The 26,521-nt window shown below is 43.6% G+C and overlaps 1 protein-coding gene across 6 annotated transcripts; it reads left to right on the top strand.

Moving 5' to 3' along the window:
* Positions 1-3,115: 3,115 nt before the first annotated feature.
* On the top strand, positions 3,116-22,376 carry LPAR3 (lysophosphatidic acid receptor 3). 6 transcript variants are annotated; one of them, XR_009487493.1, is made up of 6 exons: positions 3,719-3,985; positions 4,714-4,824; positions 8,900-9,371; positions 11,850-12,607; positions 19,098-19,794; positions 20,490-22,376. XR_009487493.1 is itself a non-coding variant. In XM_059854134.1 (5 exons), the coding sequence occupies exons 4-5, from the start codon at positions 11,872-11,874 to the stop codon at positions 19,445-19,447; spliced, it is 1,086 nt and encodes a 361-aa protein (XP_059710117.1). In that variant the 5' UTR covers positions 3,715-3,985; positions 4,714-4,824; positions 8,900-9,085; positions 11,850-11,871; the 3' UTR covers positions 19,448-22,376. The 6 variants fall into 6 exon arrangements, 5 of the variants coding, with proteins under 5 accessions (XP_059710115.1, XP_059710114.1, XP_059710117.1 ...); XM_059854134.1 differs by having other exon boundaries at positions 3,715-3,985; positions 8,900-9,085; positions 19,098-22,376; XM_059854130.1 differs by having other exon boundaries at positions 19,098-22,376.
* Positions 22,377-26,521: the final 4,145 nt, after the last annotated feature.

The following is a 26,521-nucleotide window of genomic DNA, read 5'->3' as shown; positions in this document are numbered from 1 at the left end:
TTATTGCTTTAGCTGTAGTTAAAGACATCTTTACAGGATAGAAAACTTTCATGGTAAGCATTATCTGAAGGCTGCAGGAAAGATTATTTTTTTTTTATACTGTTGTATTGTCATAATCCAGAGGACAAATTCAATCAAAAACAGTGCCATGGAGTTTTACTTCTGTTTCAAGCACATGTTAATTGGAAGAAAATATGTAGCAACTGAGCCTTGCATTTGGTTTGTTCAGGTGACTTTCTAGCTGTCTTTGGGATGGGCAGCTGTAAAGACTCTACTTGCCTCTTTATAAACTTTATTCAATGAGAACAGAGGACTTTGGGTAACTTAAAAGCGCTTCCAGGATAGGAGTGCATAAAAGTTAACCAGGTACTTCTGGAAACTTCCAGGGGTGTTGACAGTTCCCGGGGTGGGTGTACTATTCTATGAGATGCTCCACTTTTGTCTCTGCACTATTTGCTCTCTAAAAAAGCCCCTCTTTAGTAGATGATGTCAGTGTGTTGGCCAGGACTCAGTCTTGCCGTGTGTTCTTGACTACTGACGGCATTCTCTGCAGGTTCTGGCTTGTCAGTGTTTCACATGGCAAAGGCAATTCAAAATGCTGCCCTGATATGAGTGAGATGAGTGGCAGCTTTTTTCCCCCCCTTTTTTAAAATTTATTTTAATTTCCTGCCTAGTGTTTACCTTCGTAACAATTGAACTTCTATTGTTGTTGTTGTTGAAAGTGAATGCCATTGCTTTGGCTGCAGCTAGGTGTCTAGAACAGATTTTTTGGTGTCAGGATTTTGATGCATCCAGGTTCTGCACAGGCAGCTCCTGTTGCTGAAATGTATTTGGGACAGTGAATTTTCTTCCCATCCCAGCTGTGCAATGTGTTGCTGTGGCCTAATCTCACTACAGCTTGTGGCTATAACTGAAATTGCTACCAATAACCAAGACACTGTGCTCTTAGCAAAGATTTTCTGTAACTGTCTTTTTATAAATTGTGTGATCTAGAACAGAGCATTACTGTCTTCCATTGTTGACAGAAGAGTCTACTTTTCTCCTGGTGTTTATTTGCAGAACTTGTTTGGGGCAATATTAGTCTTTTGGTGTCTGCTCTGGGGCTCTGGATAACCCAAAAACTCTTCTGCAGACTGCAGGAGGAACAGCATTAACTGACCGCCAAGATCCCCTGTCCCTTACAATGTGCAGTCTACTTGGTGATGTACAAGATGCTGATGTTTTCTGAATTTGCTGCTGTTTTATTGGTTAGCTTTCTGGAGTGCCTCTTTCTAAATCAAACAGTTCCATCATGTCTGAAAACGAACTGAGTTTTCCTTATAGCTCTGCCTTCTGCCAGTACTTGCAGAAATCTTGGGTTAGAGACTGGAACCTAGCAGAAGCACATAGTAAAGCAAGCGTGTGGGTAATTAATAGTGTCATGTATGAACAATGTAACAGGCTCATCACCTCCAGAGGCTGGCGCCTCTCTTCCCTGGAGCAGCTGAGGTGCCTCCCATGCCCCTGACTCCGAGCCATGGTGCAGAGCCGGGGCTCCTCACTAAACCTCCAACTCTTTCTTAATGTGACCTGCCAAAACCACTGCTCAGATAAATACTTGTTTGTGAGAGAACCCCTCAGGGAATGAGGGAAAGCATTATCAACAAAAGAAATGCAGAGAATACTTAATAATTCTTAACTGTTTTTAAGACTTAATTTCTGTAATGGAATCATAAAGCTTTCTTGTCCGGTATTGATTTTTTTATGATTTGAATCATATGAAATGCTTGCTAGCTAGACTGCTGCTTCAGCCCTACCATATTAGAGCAGGTCACTAATGTGCTTAGAAACCACTTCTTATCTTCACCATCTGGTGTTCTGTTTTTTTTCCTCTTGAAAAAGGAGATAAGACACACTGGCTGGAGGCTGTTACTGTCTCTCTGTTCCACAGAGGTGAAACGTAACAGGAAATCTGGCATATGTTGACTTTGAATTCTGCACATTAATACAGATTTGAACACAGTTGCTGGCTAAGAGGTGGTCCCACTCCAGCTGCTAAGGAGGTAATGCACAGTAATGGAAACAGAGCTGGAACATAAACTTTTGCAAAGTGCTGCTCTGAAAAAGGGATGTTGCCTTTCATAGTCTTGTTCTTTGGGAATAGGAAGCTTTTGCTAATTGCTTATAGGACTTAACAAAAGGGGGCTAGAAATGGATGAGACAATGAGAAGCTTGATGAGACGTGGACAGGAAGGAAGAGAAGAAAATTTCCTGAGCCATCTTCAAGGTGAGCATTCAAGTGTGGGGAATAGGGTCAATAAGATTTTGGCTCTTATTCTGTGGTTTTCCTTTTTTCTTTCTTTTCCTTTTTTCTTTCCTTTTTTTTTTTTTTTTTTTTTTGTGATTAAAACAGAAAAAAATTTGGAATGGAGTCTGTTTGGCATTTCATATATAACGTTCACGTGCAAGGTTGTACCTAGCCTTTAACACCTAAGTTTCATTCTGTAATTGTTACCAGGATTTCTGAGAAGTGGGACAGAGATCTTCTGCTGAGATTTTGTTTAGTCAGTTCTTCAGCTCTGAGCAAACCTGTGCCTAGGTCTGCGCTATGTGGGTATATGCCTGGCCCAGTAAGTGATTGAGGTAGGTAACAATGGGTCAGATCCGCTTGATCACAGGCTTCAGATAAACGTGATTTTGTACTACTGTCTACTTTTGAGTTTGACCGCCATTGATTGCAAAGCTGCGTGTGCTCACTCCGGCCCCTTGGAGGTGGTGCGAGCTGCCAAGTTTCCGTATCACATTGCTGGGTGTGAAATGGTTTTTTGCTTTTTACACTGTTTCAAAGAACAGCTACATGTGGTGCTCTACCGGTCTGTACTGTCAGGATCTATTCGCAGAGGTTATTGCAGTTTTATCTGGGTTTTGCATTTGTTTCCTAACGTGTGAATGATGATGGACCTTCTGATGGGCTTTTCGGGCCGCACACTTTGGACTTGTGCAGCTCGGGGGTGTCGCTAGCGTTCTCCACAGCCGCCCGTGCCGCGGGAGAGCCAAACCGTGGCCCCGGGGAGGAAACAAACTCCTGGGCGAGCTCTCCCGTTCGCGGGCCGGGGGCAGGTGCGGGCGGGGCCGGACGGGTTAAGGCCGGCGGGGCGGGCCGGGGCGCGGAGCGGGGCGGGCGGGCGAGCCCGCTCTGGCGGCGGCGCTGGCGCTGCTCCGCTCCGCGCCGGGGCTGCCGGTGAGTGGGGCCGGGGCGGGCAGGCTCAGCCCCTGCCACCGACCGCGGGGCCGGGGCGGCGGGGCGGGCGCGTCCCGGGGCGGCGTCTCGGTGAAGGGGGCAGCGGTGGGAAGGAGCGCTGTTACTGCGGGCTGGACGAGCTCCGGGAGCAATGCGCCTTTGCTCCAGGATTCGGGCTGGCAAAACTTCTTCAGTTCTGTAAAACTCTCTGCGGTAGTAGCGGAGCCCCGGGCAGTGCCGGTGAGCGGAGTGGGCAGCGCCCGGAGCGCCGCCCGAGCCCGGCGGGGCAGCGCCCGGAGCGCCGCCCGAGCCCGGCGGGGCAGCGCCCGGAGCGCCGCCCGAGCCCGGCGGGGCAGCGCCCGGAGCTGCCGCTCTGTCCCGGAGAGACGTCGCGGTGTGTGCGGGCACGGAGACGTCGCGTTCAGAAGCACACACGTGAGTCTGCAAGCACTCGAGACTCCGTTTGCACACCCCTGGGTGCACGGGGGCCCTGCCCTGCTGAGGCGCGGGCAGCTCGTACGGACTGCGGGCGCCGGCAAAGGGTCTTGTGTTAAGCGATTTTTAATACGGTGTTATCTTAACCCATGCAATACACTGAAAAAATTTTCCATGATACGTTCTTTCCCTTAAGGAAACAAAGTAGGGGCCGGGGGGAGAGGGAGAGGAAGCAGTTTTGTACCCTTGTGTTTCCAGAGACCATGTACTTAGATCTGCTCTCCTAACTGTGATATGAGTCTAGAAAAAGAGATTTCTTGTTGCAGACTGGTAAGCTGCATTGCTGTAGCTTTGTTCTTTAAACTGCTGCGTGTGTGGCTTCTTGCATGTTCTTAAGGTCCTTGAAAAGGTGCAGTAGAAAGCACAACTCAAATCCAGTTATACGGTGAAAAATCTGATTTCACTATGCTTATCTCTGTACTGAAAATTAAACTAAAAGCAAACAAATCAAACAGCCCCAAAAAAGAAATCTACATAATCAGTAAAGAAGCAGCAGTTCTTACCACCATGCAAAGCTGAGAGATGTTATTTAGCTTTTTTTTCAGAATGCTAGGTGAAAGTTTCAGACAAGTTAGACTGGCTGTGTCCTTATCCTCCTGTGCTACACTGACCTTTTAGGAATGTCTTCCAGCATAGGCTTTATGCTATCAGATAATGAAACAAAATCTCTGAAGTATATGACTTGATGGTCTAGAGAATGTATTTACCTTGGATATTAGAATTAAAGACTGACATACCTGAATTCCACTATTATGCCATTAGGCCAACTTCAATGTCTTGAGCAAAAAGGTCTTGGAGTGTGCTATTTCTAACAGCTCCACTGACACATTTGCTTGTGAATCCAGGCTCTGAATCTCCTAACAGATCAGATGCAGTGAAGTGACTTGTTTTAATCAGCAGTGGTGTGATTTAGGTCCTTATCAGTATGTCCTGAAAATAAAGAGTAAATTTGACTTGTTTGGGACTGTGCTGAAATAGTGTGTGTCTGCATTCTGTAGGTTTTGTGAAAGAAAGCTGATTTGTTGAATGGTAAAATGGAGCTGGTAGTGATCAGTGAGAGGACCTGGAAGTTCTGCAGAAATGGGAAACTTACTTTAGAAGCAGAACAGGTATTTTCTTCTCGGCATGTTTCACAATGTATAGGCTGTTTGAATGACTTTTAAATACTTTAAATGCTGTGTCTGTTTCCGCATTATAGGATGACCTGCCAGCTCCTTCCAGAACCACACTTAAAGGAGACTAAATGAAGGCTTTGCAGTGAAGTTTTTAGTTTGAACTCCATATATAGATCTAGTAAACCATAATTTCAGAAAGTCTTAAATTACCAAAGTCTGAAGTCTAAACTTGTGGTAACAAGTGGGTTACTTGCTATCTGTCCCTAACAAATTTCTGCAATGTATCAGAGCTTTCAGACAATTTAGTGCATTAGAGCAGCTTTGTTCTAAAGGGATTTCAGGAGCTGGAGCCTGAGCTTTGTAATACCTAGGTGGAGGTGTCCCTGTATCTCTGTGTCACAGTTCAGCTGTCGGTGTCAGCCTGCAGCAGTTTGCAGAGGAACAGCTCCGACACTCACATGCACAGGGTGACTCTTGTGTGCCCTGACAGTGATTTTTAAGCCTTTTATCAGACTGTGTGTACAGAGCACTGTGGTTCGTGGCTGGTGGTACTACTTCCTCTCTCTGAAACTTTAAATATTTAGTCTTGAGGATCTGTATTTTTGGTAGGTTTAATACTTTTCTTGAGGCTCTCTATTTGTACCATATAACATTGGTGTGCTATATGGTACCTTTAATTCAGGATGTAGGATAAATAAAAACCTCAAATGTTCCCACCACAGACACTTAAGAGTTGCCAAAGAATCATCTTCATTCCTTTTGCCCCACTCCCTTCCCCGTCCAAAAGATAACACCACAGAAATGGACTGTTACTGGAAATATCCAGAACCATGGTGGAAGTATGAGTGCTGCTGCACTTTCCATAAGTTAACATTATGTAAGTGAAACAGGCTTGGAGAGAAAATGGATGTGGCACTTTGCTCTCCTTAGTCTAAAAGGTATTGAAGACCAAGGTAGTGGGATAATGAGGCTTGGGAGTGATTGATTTGAGTTCAGCAAGTTATCTGAACTTGGACATACTACAGTTAAAGAAACTAATAGAGCCAAGCAAAACCAAAAGTAGATTACCTTACTAATAAGCAAGTTCTCTGGCTGAAAAACTTATTCATTTGGCCTCATGGTTTTTTAGTCATAACTTTTTTAATTTGTAAAACTGCATTTAAAAAATGTTCTTGAAAAAGTACATTCTCAGGTCCTTGAAGTGTACTGTGTACCATGCTGTTTCAAGTACAGGCAGTGCCTGCACAATTTCTGTAATAAACAAAATGTAAAACAGTTGCATTTCTGAGATAATTTGTCTCTGTAAGACCTGTTAAATGAATGTTGGTTTCAATTATGTCCTCTAGTAGTACCACATGAAAAAAAAGGCTTCAGTTTACATATATTTGTATGCATAATTTTGTGTTCTCTATGTGCTTCCTTTCAGTTTGTTTATCTAAATTGATTTTGGTTATAATATTAATAAACTACTAAAGACAATTAAAAGTGAACCAGAGCACTTACCTCACAAAACTCTTCCTTACAGTTACATATTAACATTTTTGGCTTCTGCTGTGTTACACACCCCTTTCTGCACTGGTATTTCTTTTTAAGCTGAGGTAACCTGGATGGGTTTCTTGGGTTACTGTGCAATCATTGGGTTGTGTTTCCCTCCGTGGCCATACCTGCAGCAGGGTGTGGAAGGGAACAAGGAACCAATTCCCACTGTGAGCTGGTACTGCTGCTGGTGTAGCTCTGGCTGCCCAGCACCCTGCCTTCCTTCTGCCTGTGCCTTCCTCTGGGGAGCAAGGTGAGCCAGAGCTTTTCAGTAGTGAGGAAAACAAAAGCAGCAGGGGTGGTTTGTCCAGAAGAAGAGGACTGGACAGAGGGTGTCTGTGTCTGCCTGTGGCACAGGGTGTGGGCAGACAAATGTTGTGCTCTGGGGAGCCCTGGCAGGGGCTGTGCTGGCTGCAAATCTCCAGGCACACCTTTTGTGGTGCTCTGCAAGAGCCATCTGCTGCTTGTAGGGTAGATTTAAAAAGCTGAAGGAATGTGTGCAAGTAGGCAATTGCTGCTGATATTTCTCTGCAGCGACAGTCTGAATGTGAAGAGAGTATTTCACAGTATGCCACCTGTGCCTGTGATCAGTCATTGTGATAAACTCCGCTTTCTGCAGAGCAACTTTTGTAATAAGTTTCAAAATCTCTTGGAGATCTGTCTTTAATACCTGGCCTTGGCTAATGGAGCAGGGGAGCCAGGAGGCCAAGTGCTCAGGCAGAGCTGGCAGGCTGCCTGCTTGGCAGGCTGAGCCTGGGCACAGCTCGCTCCTCTGCGCCATCTCACAGACCTGCCCGGACCGCGCTGGCTCTGGGATCTCTGCTGTTCACAGCGCATCCTGCTGCGTGTTCAATACCCTGAAATTCTGCACAGAAATTCCTGTGCCAGCTCAGTAAACCAGGCTGGTGCTCTGCCTGGGCACACACCCTCCCTCCCCCCTGAGATGGCTTTCTGCCCTGCTAAAGGGCTTCACCACTTTTGTCCTCCTTGAAGGCTCCGTTTTGCTCTCAGGACCTTTCAGTCCATCTCTGAAGCTGGCTTGAATCCTCTCACTGTAGCTTTTTGTGCCACTCCAGGCCAGTCTGCTCCCTCCCTCTTGCATTTATACAGAAACAGGGCAGAAGCCATCCAAGTTCCCCAAACTGATGCCAGCCCTTCAATACAGTTGTAGTCAATGTATTGAAACATCTTGGTTTTTAATGGACAGGGAAGAAAACCGTGGGAGTGTGCCTTGAATTGCATTATGGCTTGCAGGCTAAATTTTATAATGACTTTATCATTAAATACTATTTGTTTTTTCCTTCAGAAATGTTTGCATCAATAATGAGTAGCTCAACTTAGAGCTGATTTACAGGCCAGATTTAATTTTTAATCAAAATTAATTAAACTTAATTTTAATCACTTTCAATCGGCAAAATCCTTGACTTTTATAGCTGATATTAAATTTCATTATAAATATACAGATTTTCAGAGAATTTATTGAAGCAAACAAGATTCCAATTGAATAACAACAATTAAAGCATGCAAACTTGCAACTAGCCAAACCTTTTGTTGAAAACATTATTTAGGTGATGTTTTATTTCACTAACTCTTTATTCAGGTAGCTAGTGTAATGTATTCCTACACAGTCATGCAAATTCTTGACTTTTATTTAAAGAACAGTGAAGAACATATTCTGACTTGGTAGGAGTTATACTGTCTTAGAGGAATTTATAAGCAATTAAAATATATATTTTTGTCATTAAGACAAATAATGTTCAAGATATTGTATATTGGGAAGAATTCTTGAAGTGTGCTTTTAAGTTTGAAAACAGTTTAGCTAAAATCCCAAATCCTTTGAGATTTTTTGGAACAAAGGATTTTTCCCACTCAAAAAAGAGAAAAAGCTTGAATGTTTACTCAAGAGTGGTAGAGGAAAATGCAGTTCATAGTCCATCACTTTGTGATCTTTGTGGCTACTGTTGGTTGAAGTGAGGTAATGAAATAAGTTGAAATGAGGGAAAGAACCTTTTAGACAAGGGTATGTTTTTGGCACTTGACAAGTTTTGATGTATTTGCCTGCAAGTAAAAGAGCAAGCTGTTAGCTCAGCTCACCTGTAGAATATGCAGTATGTGAGAGCTGCTGGAGATCTGCATGATGGGATAGGAAACACCAAGTGGTGTAGAACAGGTGAATAGAGATTGTCTGCTGTCCTTTCTCATTAAAAAACCCAAGAACTATCAAGAACTATCAATTTCAAAGCAAAATAAGGGAATTCTTTAAGTGAGTAGCACAACAGGGAAGCTCTCTGCAGCAGACTCTGGATGACTCTCTAGCCTTTTTAAGTCTGGACTGATAAGTTTAGCTGTTTTTCTACTAACTTTGAACAGTATTTTGCCTGAATACTCAAATTCTTGTGTACTTAATAAACAGATCTGAAATATGTAATATTTAAGGATTATTTTTAATAAAGGGTCATATTTAGGGGTTATTTTTTTCTTCTTAAGTTTAACTCTGCCCTGATTAAGATAATCATCTCTGATTTGGCTGCAGAAGAGAAGACCTTGGAGAAGAAAGTCCTGCTAGGACATGTCACATCCCAGGAACTATGGAATATCCTATCCCTGTGCCCGCTGTGGACTGGGGCAGGACCTCTGAGGATTCAGCTGCATAGCTCTGTCTCAGCTGTACAGCTCCCCTGAGACCAGGCTCATTCTGCTGGGAGGACTTCAGACAAAGGTGTGAAGAAAACCTTGCACTGTCTGCAAGGCCCCTGCTGTTGTGAGTGCTTTTTGCACACAGGCTGCAGACAGCCAAGTGTGGCATTGCCACTTCCAAGGACTGGGATGTAAACTTGCTCCAGTTCAGCTTCTGCTTTGGTGCAGCTTCCATTTGGAAATCTCCAGAGTCTGCCCTGTGACTCTGAGACCTCAGCTGGATGCTTTTCTGCTCCTTCTCATCTTACCTCAATTCCTCAAGACATCTCTTTCAAAGTCATTTGTCGTTGGAGCTCTGCTGTGTGACAGTAAGTGTTTGTAGTGTAATTATTTCAGTGGAGAATTATGGATGTGTGAATGTTTTTTTCCTTTGGTTACTACTTCAAATAAGGATGGGACCTCATAAAGCTGAAGTATTTAGAATAAATTCATAGTTTGATATTTTGGATTTATTTAAGCTTTTAAACAGATGAGAGGCAAAAAGCAGCTGTAGATTTCTTTACTCTCCTGTCACTGCAAGCAAGAGATTCATCTGCTGAGATGATTACACAGTAAGATACAACATGTTCAGAAAGCCTTCCCTGTAATTTTCACAGTTTTGTCTTTTTGGGTTTTTTGTGTTTTTTTTTTTTTTTTTTTTTCTTTTCCCTGCCATTCTTGCCCAAAATGCTGCTTCTATTTGCAGGCATTTGGGCTGTTCTGCAAAAGCTTAATGTCAAGCTCAGTAAGTCCTTTCTTGCCTTGATGTGTTAGAGCAGAGGTTTCTCTGCTGGCAGGGTTCCCAGCACTGGGCTACTCAAGTAGCTGCTCTCTGCAGCTCCTCAGGGACTTCTGGTCACTTACAGACTGAATTTGATTTTTGAGTGGCTCCTAGGTGAGAATGGAGAGGGTGCTGACTGCCCAGCTCCCCCTTGTTCCCCTGAACAGGGAGCCGTGGGCGTTGAATTCCAGTTGACTCATTGCAGTGGATCTGCATTGCTGAGGCTTTTTATTTTTAGATGGAGAGATGCTCTGTAATATTTCAGCACAAGGGATGATTTACTTGTTTCCTTCCACTTCTTGTCCTTAAGTAGCTGTTCTTAGTTCTGACTATGTGTTTAAATTTGATGCTTAAAGTAATACAGACTTTTGTGAAAAAAGTGGCTGGCCAGGTTCTTGAGGGTAATAAAATGGACAACAATGTCAAGTGGCCTGCTTTCATGTTGACTACTAGGTGAGAATTAAGAAAAATCAAGGAAAAAAGGCTAAGGAGCTAGTTCAGAAAAATGGAAAATTAAAAAAGATAAATTTTCTGAAAATATAATTATGGAATAGTGTAATTTGACTTAAAATTATTGCAAATATTGCATGAAATAACACAGGTAGCATAACATAAATGACAAAAGATGGACTTTTTTAGTTCAAAGCTTGGAAGGAATCTTTAATATAACAGTGGTGCATTAACCAGTCTGCTGGGGATTGTTTAATTTGCTTCCCAATCCCTGGGGAGATGAGATTTAACTGTAAAATAACCACAGAGTAATAACAGGCTAAGTGAGCCTGATGTTTATCTGTTAACAATTTTAGCTGCAGAGGTGGAAAGCCCTATGTTTTTTAAAATCTTTCTGCCTGTAACCACCTCTTCTAGGTTTTTGGTTGGTTGCCACTTATAATATCTGGTGTGATTAGGATCTTGTGCCATGGCTGTGTTCCTGGCTTTTGCTAAAACTATACAATATCTCTTAATGAACTGCTAAAACCCTTCCTCAGATACTGACAGTGAATGTGAGGGCTGGTGATGATCAGACACAAACTCTCCCTTCTGAGCCGTGAGACCCTGCAAGGGGTCCAGCAGCCATGAGTAATTGCTGCCAGATCTCCTGTGTAAATTAGTGCAGGTTCATAAAAAAGGCAGTGAAATTGCCAAAGCAACTGACATTGACCTCTCCAGAGCAGCAGAAGTGTGATGTAATTTGGAACTTGCACTCCCTCTCCATCAGCAGGTTTAATAGCCCTGTGTCCAAAATAGTACTGGGTGGGGATGAGAAATACACCCCAGCACTATGCTGCTCCTGGGGCTTGCTTTAGCCTGTGGTTGGGTAGGGAACAGGATTTTGGTTTTAAAGATAACTGGGCTGTGTGGTGCTTGAGAGCCCAGTAAAATAATTCCTGTCTTTAGAATAGTCAAATATCTACAAAATATTTTTCCCTTTTCAGCACATTGACTTAAGTCCTCTAGTAGTAAATAACAGATATGCACTCAGAATATATATGCCTCTAGTATCTTATATACATACATTTTTTACGTTTTTTAATATATAATTGAATTTTTTTTCTGTAATGTGCCTTTTATTGCTTAGTCAGTAAAGTGGAAGAGTTATGATTTATGCTTCCCTATCCCAACTGGCTATACTGAGGAATGGAAATAATGATGGGGCTGTGGCTCAAACATGGGATTTCACAGCAAGAATGGCTTGGCTGTTGCTCAGATTTTCTCCATGACCTCCAGAAAGTAATTTTTTTAACTTCCACTTTGTTGCTTGTGCAAAAGAACTGTGCTGGAATTTTTAAAGTAGGAAAATATTTTTAAATTCCTGATTCAGCCAAGCATCATGCACTATGGACCTCCAGAGTATCTTCTGTGTCAACCCTGTACAGTTTGAATTTTTACTTTAGACCTCCAAGTATACACCCTCTCGTGTCCCTGTCACAACCCCTTGGCCCCCAAAAAGGAAGCTATAGTGATTGAAGCAAGGACTATTAGCTGATTGTTAATCTTCCTCCTTTTTCCCTCCCACCCTCCCTAGGATGCAGGGCCTTTAATCCAGGATGAACGAATGCTACTATGACAGGCGCATGGACTTCTTCTACAACAGGACAAAGACGGACACGGCGGATGAGTGGACAGGACCGCAGCTCATCGGTGTTCTGTGCTTTGGCACCTTCTTCTGCCTCTTCATTTTTATCTCTAATTCCTTGGTCATAGCAGCTGTGGTGAAGAACAAGAGGTTTCATTTTCCCTTTTACTATCTTCTGGCCAACCTAGCGGCTGCAGACTTTTTTGCTGGAATCGCCTACGTGTTCTTGATGTTCAACACGGGCCCGGTGTCGAAGACGCTGACCGTCAACCGCTGGTTCCTGCGCCAGGGTCTCCTGGACACCAGCCTGACGGCGTCCCTGGTGAACCTCCTGGTCATCGCCGTGGAGCGCCACATGTCCATCATGCGCATGAAGATCCACAGCAACCTCACCAAGAAGAGAGTCACCTTCCTAATCATATCCATCTGGGCCATTGCTATTTTCATGGGTGCTGTTCCGACCCTGGGGTGGAACTGCCTCTGTGACATTGCTGTCTGCTCGTCCCTGGCACCCATTTACAGCAGGAGTTACCTGGTGTTCTGGAGTGTCTTAAACCTGGTTGTCTTCTTCATTATGGTGGTGGTTTACATAAGAATCTACATGTACGTCCAGAGGAAAACCAACGTCTTGTCCTCACACACGAGCGGGTCCATCAGCCGGAGGAGAACCCCTGTGAAGCTTATGAAGACTGTCATGACTGTCTTAGGTAAGAGACTACAAACCATGGTGGGCAAGGCTGGCAGTGCCAGTGAATTGGTTTGTGTTGGTTTGGTTTAGTTTTTATTTGAAACAAACCAACAAAAAACTCCACAAAAATTGCTCAGCCCTCCTCACACAGAGAAACCTCACTGAACTTTCAAGTGCTGGAGGCATCTAGACTTCTGTGAGCTTTAGACCCTGAAAGAGCTGTTGCACTATGCAGAAACATGAGACAGAGGACTGGTCAACACATAGAAGAAAAGTGTAGGCGCATTGTTACAAAAGAGAAATTTTGAAGGTAAAGGGTTTCGGCTGGTTTTTTTCTTTTTTTTTAGCAGAAAGATACAAAATTACTTTGGAGAAGGCTTATGATGGCTTATAATTACTTAGTAGAACATTTTCAAAATAATGCTTTATAATATTTGCACAAGGCCACAAGCACTAATGCTGGGTGTCGATAGTTTTCTTTGCACATCTTCCTCTTGGCTGTTTCCTGGGCATAGAAACTTCTTCCCCCTGGAAATGCCCCTTCCCTGGGGAAAGGAGAGAATGGCTGGTGGGTCTGTGACTTTGATAGAGGTTTGCTTTTCAAGGGAAGGATCCACCTTCATTATGTGGATATTGCATGGTGCAAAATACTTTTATAAAATGATGGTACAGTCTAGCCATAGATCTCTAAATCATAACATGAGATTTGCCCTGGGTCCTAGCCTAAAGACACTCTTGATACTTGAGCAGCTCGGATCACTTCATCAGGGAATTGTGATGTAGTGCACAGTAAATTAGAGATGAACAGATCAGGTGACTGATCCTTGGAACAAATATCAGCTGTAGCAGTCAATTTTCTCCAGAATTACGTGAATCTGAGCAAGATGTGTCCTGGAAACCAAATATCATGTCAGCAGGGCTCTAGGTGGGAACTGGGGATACACTGAGACATTTGTGAAGCTGGCCTCAGGTGGTGGTGGACTCTAAACCCATAAATATGGCTTTACTGCTCTAACAGCTGTTCTGAGGTTGGATGAGCAGAGCTTGCAGCTTTTGGGAAAGCTGGTGGTCATGTATACCTGGGACACAGGTGTGCCATACTGCAGGGTAGTATTAGAGAGCTCTGGGAGAAAAGTGTAATTTTTCATTTTTCCTACCCTGGACTTGCCAGGGTAGGAAGTTCAAGTTGAGGACACTTTCTTCCCCTTGCAGTTTTTGGATGCTGTTTGCACAGTCTGGTATCTGATTTTATTGGTTTTTTTTCTGAAATAATAGTGCTGTGCTGCATAACACCTTTGTCTACCAAATGATGTCTTAAAGAGCTTCAGAAGCTGAAATCCAATAAACTCCACAGTGCCTGACTTTGTAAAACAAAGTGGACCGGTAGTTCAAGCACGTACAAGGTTCTCACTTATACTTCTGTGTCTTCTGGAGTTGGCTTGTCTGCTGCCAAAGCCTTTTCCTTCTAAATCATCCTCCAGCTGTTCTTTAAGAGTCAGTTTGGTGGTTGTTCCTGTCCCTCTGCCCTTGACTTGCAGGAGCAAGATTTGATCTTTTGCCCCACCTAAGCTCCCGTGCAGTGAAACCTAAACCATTCACCTGGAAGAAGAAAATCCCTGCAGAAAAGCTCTGAATTGCTCCAAATACGATCCTGCCCTAATGCATAGGGATGAGTAGACTGTAGTTAACTGCTGCATTGGAAAGAGACAGAAAACAGAGCACTTTTTAAAAGCAGTTCTCTGAGCATTTCTGTTGAAGCAGAACTGCACCCTGCAGCCAATGTGGGAGTTGGAGGGATAGGGATGGTGGCAGCCATTCCCTCATCCCTCAAGGTCCTTTAGCCTGTGGCAAGCCTTCAGTGTTCTCTGACTGTGCTGCTGTGTGGAAATAAAACCCACTTAAAATCTCATTTTGAACTTGGTATTTCTTTTCCTAGGGAGTGGGGCCTTAGGACTATGGGTTGAAGATCAGCATTAGCTTCCCCGTACTCACAGCATATGGCTTTTCAGCCATGAAATTGAACTATAATTAAGGCAGAACATTTAATGTTATTGTGTGCTGGACTAGGCAAATTTAACTTAGCCTGAGTGCTGCTTTAGAGATCCTAATTTTGTATATTTACTTTGTCAGTCAGAAACAAAACTCAAACAGAGCCTGCTTCCAAAGAAGTTAAATTAGTGCTGGTGTTGCTGGGTGTACAGTCTACTTCAAGCTCACGGGTCAGAGGAAATGTATCTTGGCATGTTCCTTCATATCACTTCCCCAAATTTTGACTCCGAGGGGCTTTTTATAACCATTTATTTCCAAGAATGAGATCTTATTTTTTTAAACAGTTTGAAATGTGCTCTCCTGGCCAAGTCATTCAAGTACTGTGTGCAAAATGCATTAAAAACCAGATAGCTTGTTTTCTGGGCTTTCCAATTACCATGAGTCACCGAGTGACCAAAGTGATTCTTCCAAAATTCTGCTTATAACCACTCATGCAAGAGCCTAGAGTTATGTGCAGCACGTGGGTTTCACCCAAAGCAGTTATTTTAAATGTTTTTTTCTGGAACATCTGAAAAGGCTTTGGAGTACACACCTGATACCATCTTAACTAAAAGTCCATTCCAAGATGCTGTGCTGGATAATGCATAATAATCCCCAATGTTCCTGTGCATGTGCTCTATTGCTTTCATGGGAGATTCAGGACCAAATCCCTCTCCTCTGCTGCCTCCTCTGTGGAAGGAGGCTGTGTAGCTGGGTACTGCTGGCATGCTGCTCCTTCCAGCTTCTTCCTCCTCCCTCCTTGGGTAAGGCTGGCTGTGGCTGGCTGCCCTTCCAGCAAAACACCCCTGTCCTCTCTGGGTGCTTCCCTCCTGTGGCCCTACAGCTGAGAGTTGGGGGTATTGAGATTTTAGTGTCATTTCATGGGTTCCTGGTGACCACAGCTTGCACCATCACTTTGGCTTGGAGGGTCCCTTCCAGAGGCTGGGAGTCAAGTCTCTGTCATCTGCATGCTCCTGCCATAACCCCTAAAATAGTCCATCATGGCATAGGAGTAAGGCTTTCCCCTTGGCATGCTGAACCACAGGTTGTTATCTAGTTGTAAATGGAAGATGTGAAACCAGGAAAAAAGGGGCTAAAATCCTCTTGGTCTGACCTGGTGGCATAATCCCAGCTCAGCCTGTGACTGTGGCTTTGAAGAAGAGTGGCTGCAGGTGTGTGGGTATGTGATTTTCAGGTGGTTGTGCATGTGGTAGCTCCTCTGAAACTGGCAGTGAGATTCCTGCTGAAATAGCCACTTTGGAGGGGATGATTTTCAGTTTCAGTGAATTTATAGTTTGATTGGTAACTTGCTGTTTTAACTTGGTCGCACATGTGGCATTGACATCTGGAACCTACTGCACTTTTTTTTTCCTCTAAGTGTTGGCATGCTCAGAGACAGCCTTGATGTGCAGGAGTTTATGAAATGATGCTGTTGAAGCATCTGTAGTGCTCCCAGATGCACAGGAATTAATTTTTAAACAGAGATGATGTAATCTACAAGAAATTCCATGGTTAAATCTAATGGAAAATCCTCAAACTAACCTTGAGGCATTGTGATCTCCCATAATCTGGTGAAGAGACTCCAAGTTGTTCTAATCTATGTGGCAGTCAGGCTGTATTTCATGTCACTTTTGTGAATTTTAATGAGTCCCAGAAGTTAAATTATTTTTGGAGTGTGTCACTTTGTCAGGGAGGGGAGCTCCTATGGGATAAATATTCTGCAAACAAGAAAATTGCTGAAGGGCTGAGACTAAGGTATATTTTTATGCTTAACCATGGCTCCCTCTGAAAGCTTGGTGATAAAAATAACAAAATCTGAGCAAGGCTGCAAGTCTGAGACGTGCCTCACTTTCATCTCTGTGGTACTAAAAGCAAAATGTGTTTTTGATGGGGTCAAAGCAGCAGCCCCAAGAAAGCATTATCCAGGAACTTGGACACTGCATTGCCCTGTCCTTGTTTTCGGGCATGGGAAATGTGGGGAAACATGCCTGCAGGTGCCTTTTATCTTCCCTTACTTTTGAAACCTTTTAGGCTTTTGCTTGTATAGATAGACAGTGAGTTTGTGACTGCTCCTGCCTGCAATCTTGGGTTCTGTTTGAAGGAGGGATTTCTGTGTCTTTTGTTAGATGTGCCTTTTGGGGTCTCTTTCCTCTCCTGCTGACTTCCATAAAAGCGTGGTTGCACCTTGCACTCTCTATGATACAAGTGGTCAAAGTACTTTCAGTGTCTGTTCTAAGAAAGGTTTGTTACCATCTCAGTTTCTGCATGCAGCTGGTGGATTGGCAGCCTTGCCAGTGACCCTTGTTAGCGAAAGCTCTGTGTGTGAGCACTTGCTGAGACACTTAAGCAGGCACAGTATTGTCTGGGTGGTTGGGTTACAGCACTTATTAAAACTGATGGGATTTGCTGGTGAAGCCCAGGACAGCAATTCTGTGCAGTGTTTTGTCCATTGTAAAGGATAAGAGAGAGCTGGTGCCCTACTCACAACAGCTTACTCAGCATGCAGGAGCCAAACCAGTGTGTAGTACAGAGACTGACCAGGGAAAACAAGTGTTGTGGTAGCAGCATGCAGCTCCCAGTGCCAGTGGGCAATGGAGGAATGTTACTGATGCTAACCAGTATCTCAAAACTAACACCATGAAATTAGCACTTAGCATCACAAAAATCTTGGTACAGCAGAGTAGAAAGTTCAGTTTCTGAAGAAATGGTCTCTTGCCTTTCTATTCAGTATTGCCTAGAACAGAGTAAATCAGCTGAATTTTGTCTGTAGTCCAGAAGCAAAAGGTTGCAGCAAGATCCACAATACATTGTCCTGGATACATTTTTCAGCAATCCTAGTGCTTGCTAAATCACACAAATCCCCTGAACATATCATCATGGCCTGCCTGTCATCTGGGCAATGCCTACTGCAGTCCTCAGTGGGGAGAAGTGTCGGTGCTGCTGACCCCAGCCCATGTGTGCAGCACTGCTGGTGGGTGCCTGCCTGCTGCTGGGCACTGCCTCTGGCACTGCCTGGCTCCTGCTGTGAGCCAGGCTCCCTCCAACTGCTGCCTTCCACAGCTCGGAGATGGGAACATCAGCAGCTTTGAAAAGATGAGGTGGACTTGCTTGTTCTACCAAAACTGTTGAACAGATATCCACATCCCCAGAGAGCTCTTAGGCATGTAGATGCTATTATTTGTTGAATTTTTTTTTTTTTTCCTAAGCTCCAAAATGGGGAAATTCTGCTGTGATAAGTGGTTGGAATTTCCTTGGTACATTGTTCAAACTGTGACTGCTGGGCAGAGTTGTAATTTTCTATTTCTGTATGTCAGACAGCAATTGTGGCTTGTGCTAAGTTAGTATTATCATGCACATGGCTACTCCTTCCCTGGGCTCTGGGCAAGGGATCACGGGGGACCAAGGGGCAGATGGGGCAGTGCAGGGCCCCTCTCCAGCTTGTGGCTGAGGCTGCATTTGGTAGCAATGTTAGCCCTGCTCACCCTCACTTATGGTGGGGGTGTGCAGGAATATGGGAAGGTGCAAATGCAATATTAAACTGCCTTCTAAGCTGTGGTTTTAATGCTTTCTTTGTGCTATGTTCAGTCTAAGATCTCTTCCACCTCATTTTCCCTTTGATTTTTTTTTTTTTTGCCTCTCTCGCAGTGTTTTCCCCCACCACTAAGCACTTCCTCATACTTTTTCTGTTTTGCTTTTGGTTTTTTTACCCCACCCCTTCATTTCTTTGCCCTGACCGCTTCATCCTTCCCTTCACCTTCACCAATTCATCCATTTGTTTCTCCTCTCTTTTCCTGTGTAGCTAAATTTCTTTCCTGCAGCTGAATTACTGTGTCTCAGCATGCAGAGCCTGGGAGGGAGCAGTGGAAGGAGGTGGGCTCAGCTTTGACAGGGAGCCCGCAGTGCTTGTGTGTTGCAGGGATTGGCACATCCTACACCAGCTGTGGGTTTCCCTCCCAGGACATGTGTAACTTATGTGACATCTGTCTTATTAGTTGGCACTGCAGAGTCAGCTGTGGGGTGGCAGGAGACTTGTCTCTTTAGTTCATATTATGGCAGTGGTGGAAGTGAACCACCTGATATCTTCTCCTCCAGCAGACGAAGGAGATGAACACAGGAAATGTGTTCCAGTGCCAGTTCTCTGCTTTTAAATGCTCCAGAGCTCTTGTTTATTTATCAGCATGGATAAATCATTGTTGTGATGACCTTTTCCCATGTGTGTTTGAGTTGATGCTGTCAGCAGCTCAGATTCTTGCTCCCTGCAGTCTTCTGAGAGCTGCCCTGCCTCCTGCTCGGGGCTTGGCATAGAAGCTGTAGCAGATATAATCTTGCTACTGTCATTAGAATTTTGTCCTCTCCTGCTTTTCTCATTTTTGTGTAGAATTTTGACAAACTCAATAATCTTGTAAGATATTAAATACTCCAAAACCTTAGAACTTTGAAGTCAGATTTGGTTTTCTTTTTATTGTCTCCTATATTTCTAGGTGCCTTTGTTGTCTGCTGGACCCCTGGCCTGGTTGTCTTATTGCTTGATGGACTGAACTGTACTGACTGTGGGATTCAGCATGTTAAAAGGTGGTTTCTTCTCCTGGCCCTGTTGAACTCTGTCATGAATCCAATAATTTATTCATACAAAGATGATGAGATGTGGGCTACCATGAAAAGGATGATTTGCTGCTCCTCTGAGGATAAGAGCCAGGAGCGACGCTCATCCCGGATCCCCTCCACAGTCCTCTGCCGGAGCACGGATATCTCGGGCCACTACATTGAAGATGGCATTATTCAAGGGACAATTTGTGGAAAAGGAGATCTTGGTGACAAAAGAAACTCCTGAGCTATGCAGGGGACTGACTTGGCTGGAAAAGGAGAGGGGGAAGGGAGAGGTTTTGTAAGAGGAGATCGACTGGCAAAGCTAGTAAACAATATATCCATTTTGTTCCAGAGCCTCAACTCCAGTGTTAACAAAAGTTCTTATAAATAATTGCCTGGTGGAAAAACACTTTGTAATGAAGAAAACTTTCTGTACTGCCATCCTTTTTGTCTTTCAAGTACATGAAATTGTTTTTTCATGTGAATGGAATAAATACCTCTCAGAGACTTCTTGTGCATGGAAACAAAGTGTAAGCAATGTAAAGAGACCCTCCTTAAGCTCCTACAGAGAGAAGAAACCTGCCTGACTGTGTAGGTTTGGCATTCATTGAGTATTTATGCTTTGAATAGTTTCTGTGCATCTTGAGGAGGATTGCAGGCTTGGTTGGACAGAATTGTGACCTGTTTTCTTGGTTTGTGAATTTCATGAAATAGTTCAGGCTTACCTCTTCTCTTCCTCCTCCATATCTTGCTTTCAAAATAAGTAGTTTGATAGTTTATCAAAGCTATGCCAGAAACCTGGCTGTGATGGGAGAGCCAGACCAGGCATCAATGTGTGAGTGTCTGACCATGGACCGTCAGGATCTGAGAGTACAGAAAGCACAAAAGCCATTATTTCTTCCACAGTGGAGTGAGTGCTGCAGGCAAAGACAGTGCACTCTCTGCTGCTGTTGTGTAGGCAGGCACTGAGGGTGGATTAACAGAAAAGCAGAGAGGCTGTGTTCATTATGCTCATTTTTTAATTCCCTAGACAACATCAAATGGGTGTGCTCGCTCCTCTTTACCTGCTGTGCCAGAGAGAAATGAGATCCAAAAGTCTGGTTTGCAAGGGAACTTTTAAGGGAAGTTTAAATACCCATATGTCCACGCTCAATCGAGCTATTTAAAATAGAAATTAATTTACAGGCAAAAAAAGCATTAAATTAATTTAAGCCCCTACCATGGTACAGTATGCATTGATTGTCAGGCCTTGTCTGGACCACATTTAACCTCTGATTTGCAAACAGATCTTACTGGAACAGGTACTTGAGGAAGGGGCCATGAAGCAGCGAGCCATGGAGGGCTTTCAGCATTGTGACTGATCAAATCTACTGCTGATGCAGCCACAACCCAAACAGCTGGAGTTTGACTCATGGACTACACTCTAACAGAGGGTCCAGCAATACAGAGCTCTATGGTAAACTTCTTCTATTGAAACTTTCACATTAAAAACTGGATTGTAGTTTCTCAGTACTCTAAAAGGCTGGTTCATGCTGTCTGGTTTCAGCAGCAGTGAACTCCCTGTTGCCATTTTACTTCAAGAGGAGTTTCCTGTGTTGTCTCCTAGAGAAAGTCTGATCCCCAGTATCAAGGCAGGTCACCACAACCAGAGGTCACTTTGAAAAGTTTTGGAAGTTTTGGCCGCTTGGAATTATCAGAGAACAACACGAAGAACCAACACCAAGGACACATTTTATGAAGCTGAAAGATAAAGTTGAGATGCAGTTTGGACAAATTCTTCCTTTGGTGCCACTTGCATATGGATATCTGGACTGTGTTGGTCAAAACAGAGCCAGGCCTTGGCTTAAAGGCTGAGCAGGGGATTTGCAGAATGCACTGGGGGACTTCACAGCAGCCCTTAGCATGTCTTGCAAACACAGTAAGGCCCTGTTCAGAGACATCTCCCACAACATGCTCATCCCATCCCATCTTGTAGGGATGTGGCCCAGTATTCGAGGTAGATGCTGTATTTGAGCAATGCTAAAAATGTTTACACATTTTTTGCTATTATAATGCAATTTTTTTGTGCAAATACTACTTCACTGCTTTGGTGTTCTGAAAAGCATGTAAGGTGGTGCTTTGTAGAGGCGGTGGTGTGGTGGGTTGAGCCTGGCTGGAGACCAGGTGCCTACCAAAGCTGCTCCATCACTCCTCTCCTCAGCTGGACAGGGGAGAGAAAATAAAACAAAAAGCTCATGGGTCAAGAAAAGGACAGGGAGAGATTGATCACCAATTATAGACTTGACTTGGAGAAAAATTAAGATATTACCATACACATCAGGGTAGGATAATGGGAAATAAACCCAGATCCTAATGCTTTCCTCCCATCCTCTGTTTTTCTTGGGCTTATCTTTACTCCAGATTTTCTCTATCTCCATTCCATCGTGGTGCAGGGGGACAGGGAATGTGGTTGGTTCATCAGTTCTTGCCGCTCCTTCCTCCTCATCGTGAGGTTTCCTCAAACTCTTCCCCTCTCCTTTATGGGGTCTCTCTCACAGGAGACAGTTCTCAAATTTCTCCAGCAGGCTGGGTTCCCCACGGAGTCACTACCCAGCAAACCTGCTCCAGCATGGGCTTTCCACGTGCTCACAGCCTCCTTTGGGCATTCCCCTTCTCTCACATGGGATTCTCCACAGGCTGCAGGTAGATCTTTGCTCCACCATGGGCCTCCATGGGCTGCAGGGGAAGCTCAGCTCTGGTGCCTGGGGCACTTCCTGCCCACCTTGGTGTTGGCACAGTTGTTTCTCTCACAAACTCTCACTCTCTTTTCAGCTGCAGTTGCACTGGTCTTTTTCATCCATCTTAGATACATTATTCCAGATCTGCTGCCACTGCTGCTGATGGACTCAGCTTTGGACAGGGGTGGGTCTGTCTTGGAGTCAGCTGGCATTGGCTCTGTCAGACAGAGGGAAGTTTCTGCTGTCCTCTCACCAAAGCCACCCCTGTTTCCCTGCTCCAGGCTGCTACGGAAACCTTGCCCTGCAAAGCCACCCCAGGTGGCCTTGCCAAGGCCCAGCATGCAGGCACCCCTGTCCCTACATCCCTGCAGCTACTGCAGTGCACAGTTGGTCTGAGCTAGGCTGAAGCTCTGTATGCAAACCTAATTGAAAATAAAATGGTACTTCAAAATGAAAGTCTTGTTTTGTCTCCTGTTTGAATGGTGATTGAACAACCATGGGGAAATGTTGTTCCATGTTACTGTGGCTCCAGGGTGGGGTGGGGGTTGTTTTAATAAAATTTTCCTATTTACTAGCAGTACTGGCCAGAGTATTGCTTGATTGAATCAGGCCCTGAAGAGAGCTTGGATGAAGATCTTGAGCATCTGCAGCAGGGGAAAAAACATTAGGTCTCTCCTGCAGAGCTTGGGATTTAGGATGCAAAATAAGTACCTGTAGATGATATTTCCAGGTAAGCAGGACAAGGTGACTTCTGCAAAGGTAAGGGACTTAATATTTTTTTTTACAACACTTCATCCAGTGGACTCCTCGTCTGGGTTAAGGTCTGATAGGTGTTACCAGTCATTCTGCTACAAGTAAGTGGGAGGGTTTGGGGTCTCTTATCCTTTCTGTTGTCTAATTAAGAAAAAAAAACCAAACCAAAACAACAAAAACAAACAAACAAACAAACAAAAACCCAAAAAAAACAAAAAAACCACCCCAAAAGCCTGCAAACGGGTGCTTGGATTATGGTGCTATTTGCAGTGACATGCCCTTTGTTGCTGCAGAATGCTTTCCTTGGAGCTGCTACATTCATGGTCTACTGCTATAAATTGCAATGTGACATGACTGGAAAAGGAAACTGATGTTGCATCAAACTTTCCTATGAACTGCTACAGCACAGGCTGTGTAATGTTTCCAATATCAAACTGTCTAAACATCTACCTACTCACAGAGCAGGGAATTCCTTATTAACTCCACAAACATTTGTCGGAATAGTTTGTCTCAAGGAAACCATTAAAGCACTATTTACACTTGAGTAGGAAAAAGAAATAATTAAAAGAACGAAGGGCAGTTGGTGAAGGCAAGTTCTGCAGGGTTCCTTTGTTCCCCTTTTCACTAATATCCCCAAATGCCTGTGTCAGTTGACTTGGCATGTGCCTGCTCCTATTTGTGTACATTCTGATTGGGAAGGCTTTAGGGTGAACACTCACAGAAACCCCAGGACATTAGTTCATGGGAGGAAGGAAAGGGAAGAGTTACCATTAGGTCAGATAGTTACGAGATTCTGCATGTTCCTGGTGGTGCTGGAGGTCTTTGTGTGTTTGAGAGCTGCTGTATTGCAGGAAGTAGCAAGCAGATCCTTCTAAGACAACATTTTCATAGCAATTATGGTTTGAAAACCTTTGTGATATTCTCCTCTTCTTTCCTCCCTCCAGCTGCTCCCAAACCAAAGTTGCTTTTCCAGTTGATCATAGGGTCCAGGAAGAAACGCTCCATGGCTTTTCCCAGGGCAAAGATGTATGGTCTGTCCTCTGTGATTTGCTCTCCCATAAAGCCTGTGTGGTCACGATCATTAGAGATGCTTTTCAGAGAACTGTTATTAAAAGCTGGGAACAATGAGGTTTTGTTTTACACGATAGATCTTTTGGATCTTTCTGGATAAGCAGCTAGACTGATCATTGTTTAATAGCTGTGTGCATGGGAGAGAAGTTTCCCTGATATGCTGTCAGTTTGACCTAGGTGGTGTGGGTGATGAGTCCCTCTGGGACAGCAGCCAGATTGCTAAAGCTTGAGTGCCTCTAGAGCACGACCCTTCCACTACTTTGGGGCTGCTCTACCATGACTATTTTCCCCTCTGTTATAGGTTTTTTGTGAGCTTTTATTTTCAGTAATTCCTGCAGACTGGTGAAATACACCTGTATTTGTGCATATGACAGCTTGTGTATTTGAACTGCAATAATTACTGCAGCTGTATGATGGTGCCTTTCTCTGACCAGATCTTTATTTTATACATTTTTTTTTTTTTTCCTTAAAACTCTCTTCCAAGTAGCAGTGAACTATAGGAGCAATACTTCTGATATGATTCTTTCACAGTTTTAGTGTGCTCTGAAAATGCATGAAGATTCTAAACTACTGGTTAATGGAATATTATAGAGGAAGGGTCCTTTTAAGCTTGACATATTTCTTATGCTTTTTCCCTATGGTTCTGACTACAGGTTATCATCCAAGCAGATGCAGGGCAGGATCAGCCTTTGTTCCTGCCCAAAGCAATGATTGCTTACAAGACTAGAAGCAAAAAAAGAAAATATATGGAAATGTTAAAAAGAAGAAGGCAGGAACCTTCTGTTATTTATCCCAGCCTATAATTCTAATTAAATCACTTGAAAGAAGTGATCCCATTTCTCCCCTTGCTTCCACTCATGCTGGTGCAGCCATTTGTGAGATCATATTATGAACTGTAGTAGGTCTGACAAATAACCCTGGATGTCACATTTTGCTAGTAACCACAGAAGATTTTTTATTTGTCATGAGCCAGCAGCTGCATTATTTCCTCTGCTTGCTATGTGGAGTCACACAGATTATTTTTTTTTTTCTAGAAATGCTAAACTTTGCAGTGAATAGGCATGCTTCTATCAGGGAAAAATAAATCCATCTGGAAATGAGGAATTAGGTCACGATAGTTCCTCCCCACCCACAAGGTCTTTTGGAAGACAGGGAATTTAGACTCATTTGCTTTCAGCCATGATTCAAAACATCCTGCTTATCTTTCAAGTACCATTTGGTCCCTGGCTTCTTTTGTACACATTTTTATAGTATTGAGAGTGTTTTTACATTGCAGCAGGCAGAGGCATCTGTTTTCTTCCAATCCACTGAGAAGTGCTACTTTGCAGCTCGCAGGTATGCGGTTGAGAATTGTCTTGTACGTGCATCTGTGCATCTCCTCCTGTGTGAGCTGAAGTGAACCACCCTCTGCTGTACTTACCACAGACAACTGTGCCAGGCACAGCTTTTTTTTCTGAACTAGCCTTTACTAAAATTTGTGCACTTCAGATTCTGATATATGGCCCTGTAAGAAAGCCAACATGCAGAATAAGAAAAGCACAAACCACTTGTTAATCTGATCTCAACAACAGCTGTATCTTAACTTAAATGTTAATTTCATTGAAATCATAGATATGGCCTAACTTCTCTAAAAAAACCCCAAAGAAAAAACAAAAACTCCCATTAAAAAGGCTATGACAAGCAAAAAAACCACCCCAAACCCAACATTATATCTGTAGGCCAGGAGTAAGTCAGCACACTTACCATCCCTGGCCTTTAGTTTCCCTGACTTGCTCTGAGATATATGAAAATAAGGAATTCTTGTTTCTGAGCACAGGTAATTGCTTAGGGGTTTGGTATGTGATCTCCTGAGGATATGTTTCTTATCTGGACAGGTTCTTTAGCTTTCCTCCTAAAGCTTCTGTGGAAGGTGGTGGGATACTGGCCTGGGAGCATCGTTGTATCACCCATTATTGCATTTCATATGTGTAATTGGTAAGAATATATATATATCTACTGTATTGTCCCTCAATGTTAAGAGTCTTTTGCTTATGCTAAAGACTCTCACAGTTCTGTAGCACTAATTTTATCCCCAGGTTTGATTTGTATTTATGCAAACAAGTGCTTGGTGTGTTTGCTTTACTTAGATTTTTGTTAGCAATATGCTCAGTTGCTAAAAGATGTCAAAATGCATGGAAGTGAAAAGGCTTGATCTCCAGAGATGGAAATGTTATTAATGCTTAAATGACTCTATTCAAATCCCATTAACACATCAGTTGTTATGAATGTTAGTGTATTGGCTTGTGCAGTGCACTCTGTGATGCTGGGCTGGGATTTTCCCACAGGTATAAACGAGTTAATTAATTAGAAATGTAAGGGTTTGTGCCTGTAGGGGTAAAAGGCTGGTGAATGGTGAACTTGCAGTTGCTCACCCCCATGCTTTAACTCAGTGCCACTGCTGCCAGTGGCTCCTTTTCTGTGAAAGGATCCCTGTGAGTCTCGGCAGTTCTGAGATGAAGACATTTAATGGTGTGGTTTAGATGGAAAGTCCCTGCTGTAGGGAAAATGTCTCTATAGCAAGAGGCTGGCTGACAAACACACCAGCCCCTCTCAGACACAATTACTGATTTTAAAGAGGAGACATTTGTGCTCATACCCACAAATGTACAATATTGGATCATGTCCCAAATTTGACCTACATTTTTTTGTCCTGTTTCCTCCTTTATAATCTCTTTGCATGGTCCATGTAATTTTTTGTGTGCTCTGCTTTGTTCTTCAAAGCACAGATTAAACCACAC

The sequence above is a fragment of the Haemorhous mexicanus genome, chromosome 9 (genome assembly GCF_027477595.1).
Source record: "Haemorhous mexicanus isolate bHaeMex1 chromosome 9, bHaeMex1.pri, whole genome shotgun sequence".
Taxonomy (NCBI): domain Eukaryota; kingdom Metazoa; phylum Chordata; class Aves; order Passeriformes; family Fringillidae; genus Haemorhous; species Haemorhous mexicanus.
This window is presented reverse-complemented; position numbering and strand designations above follow the sequence as displayed.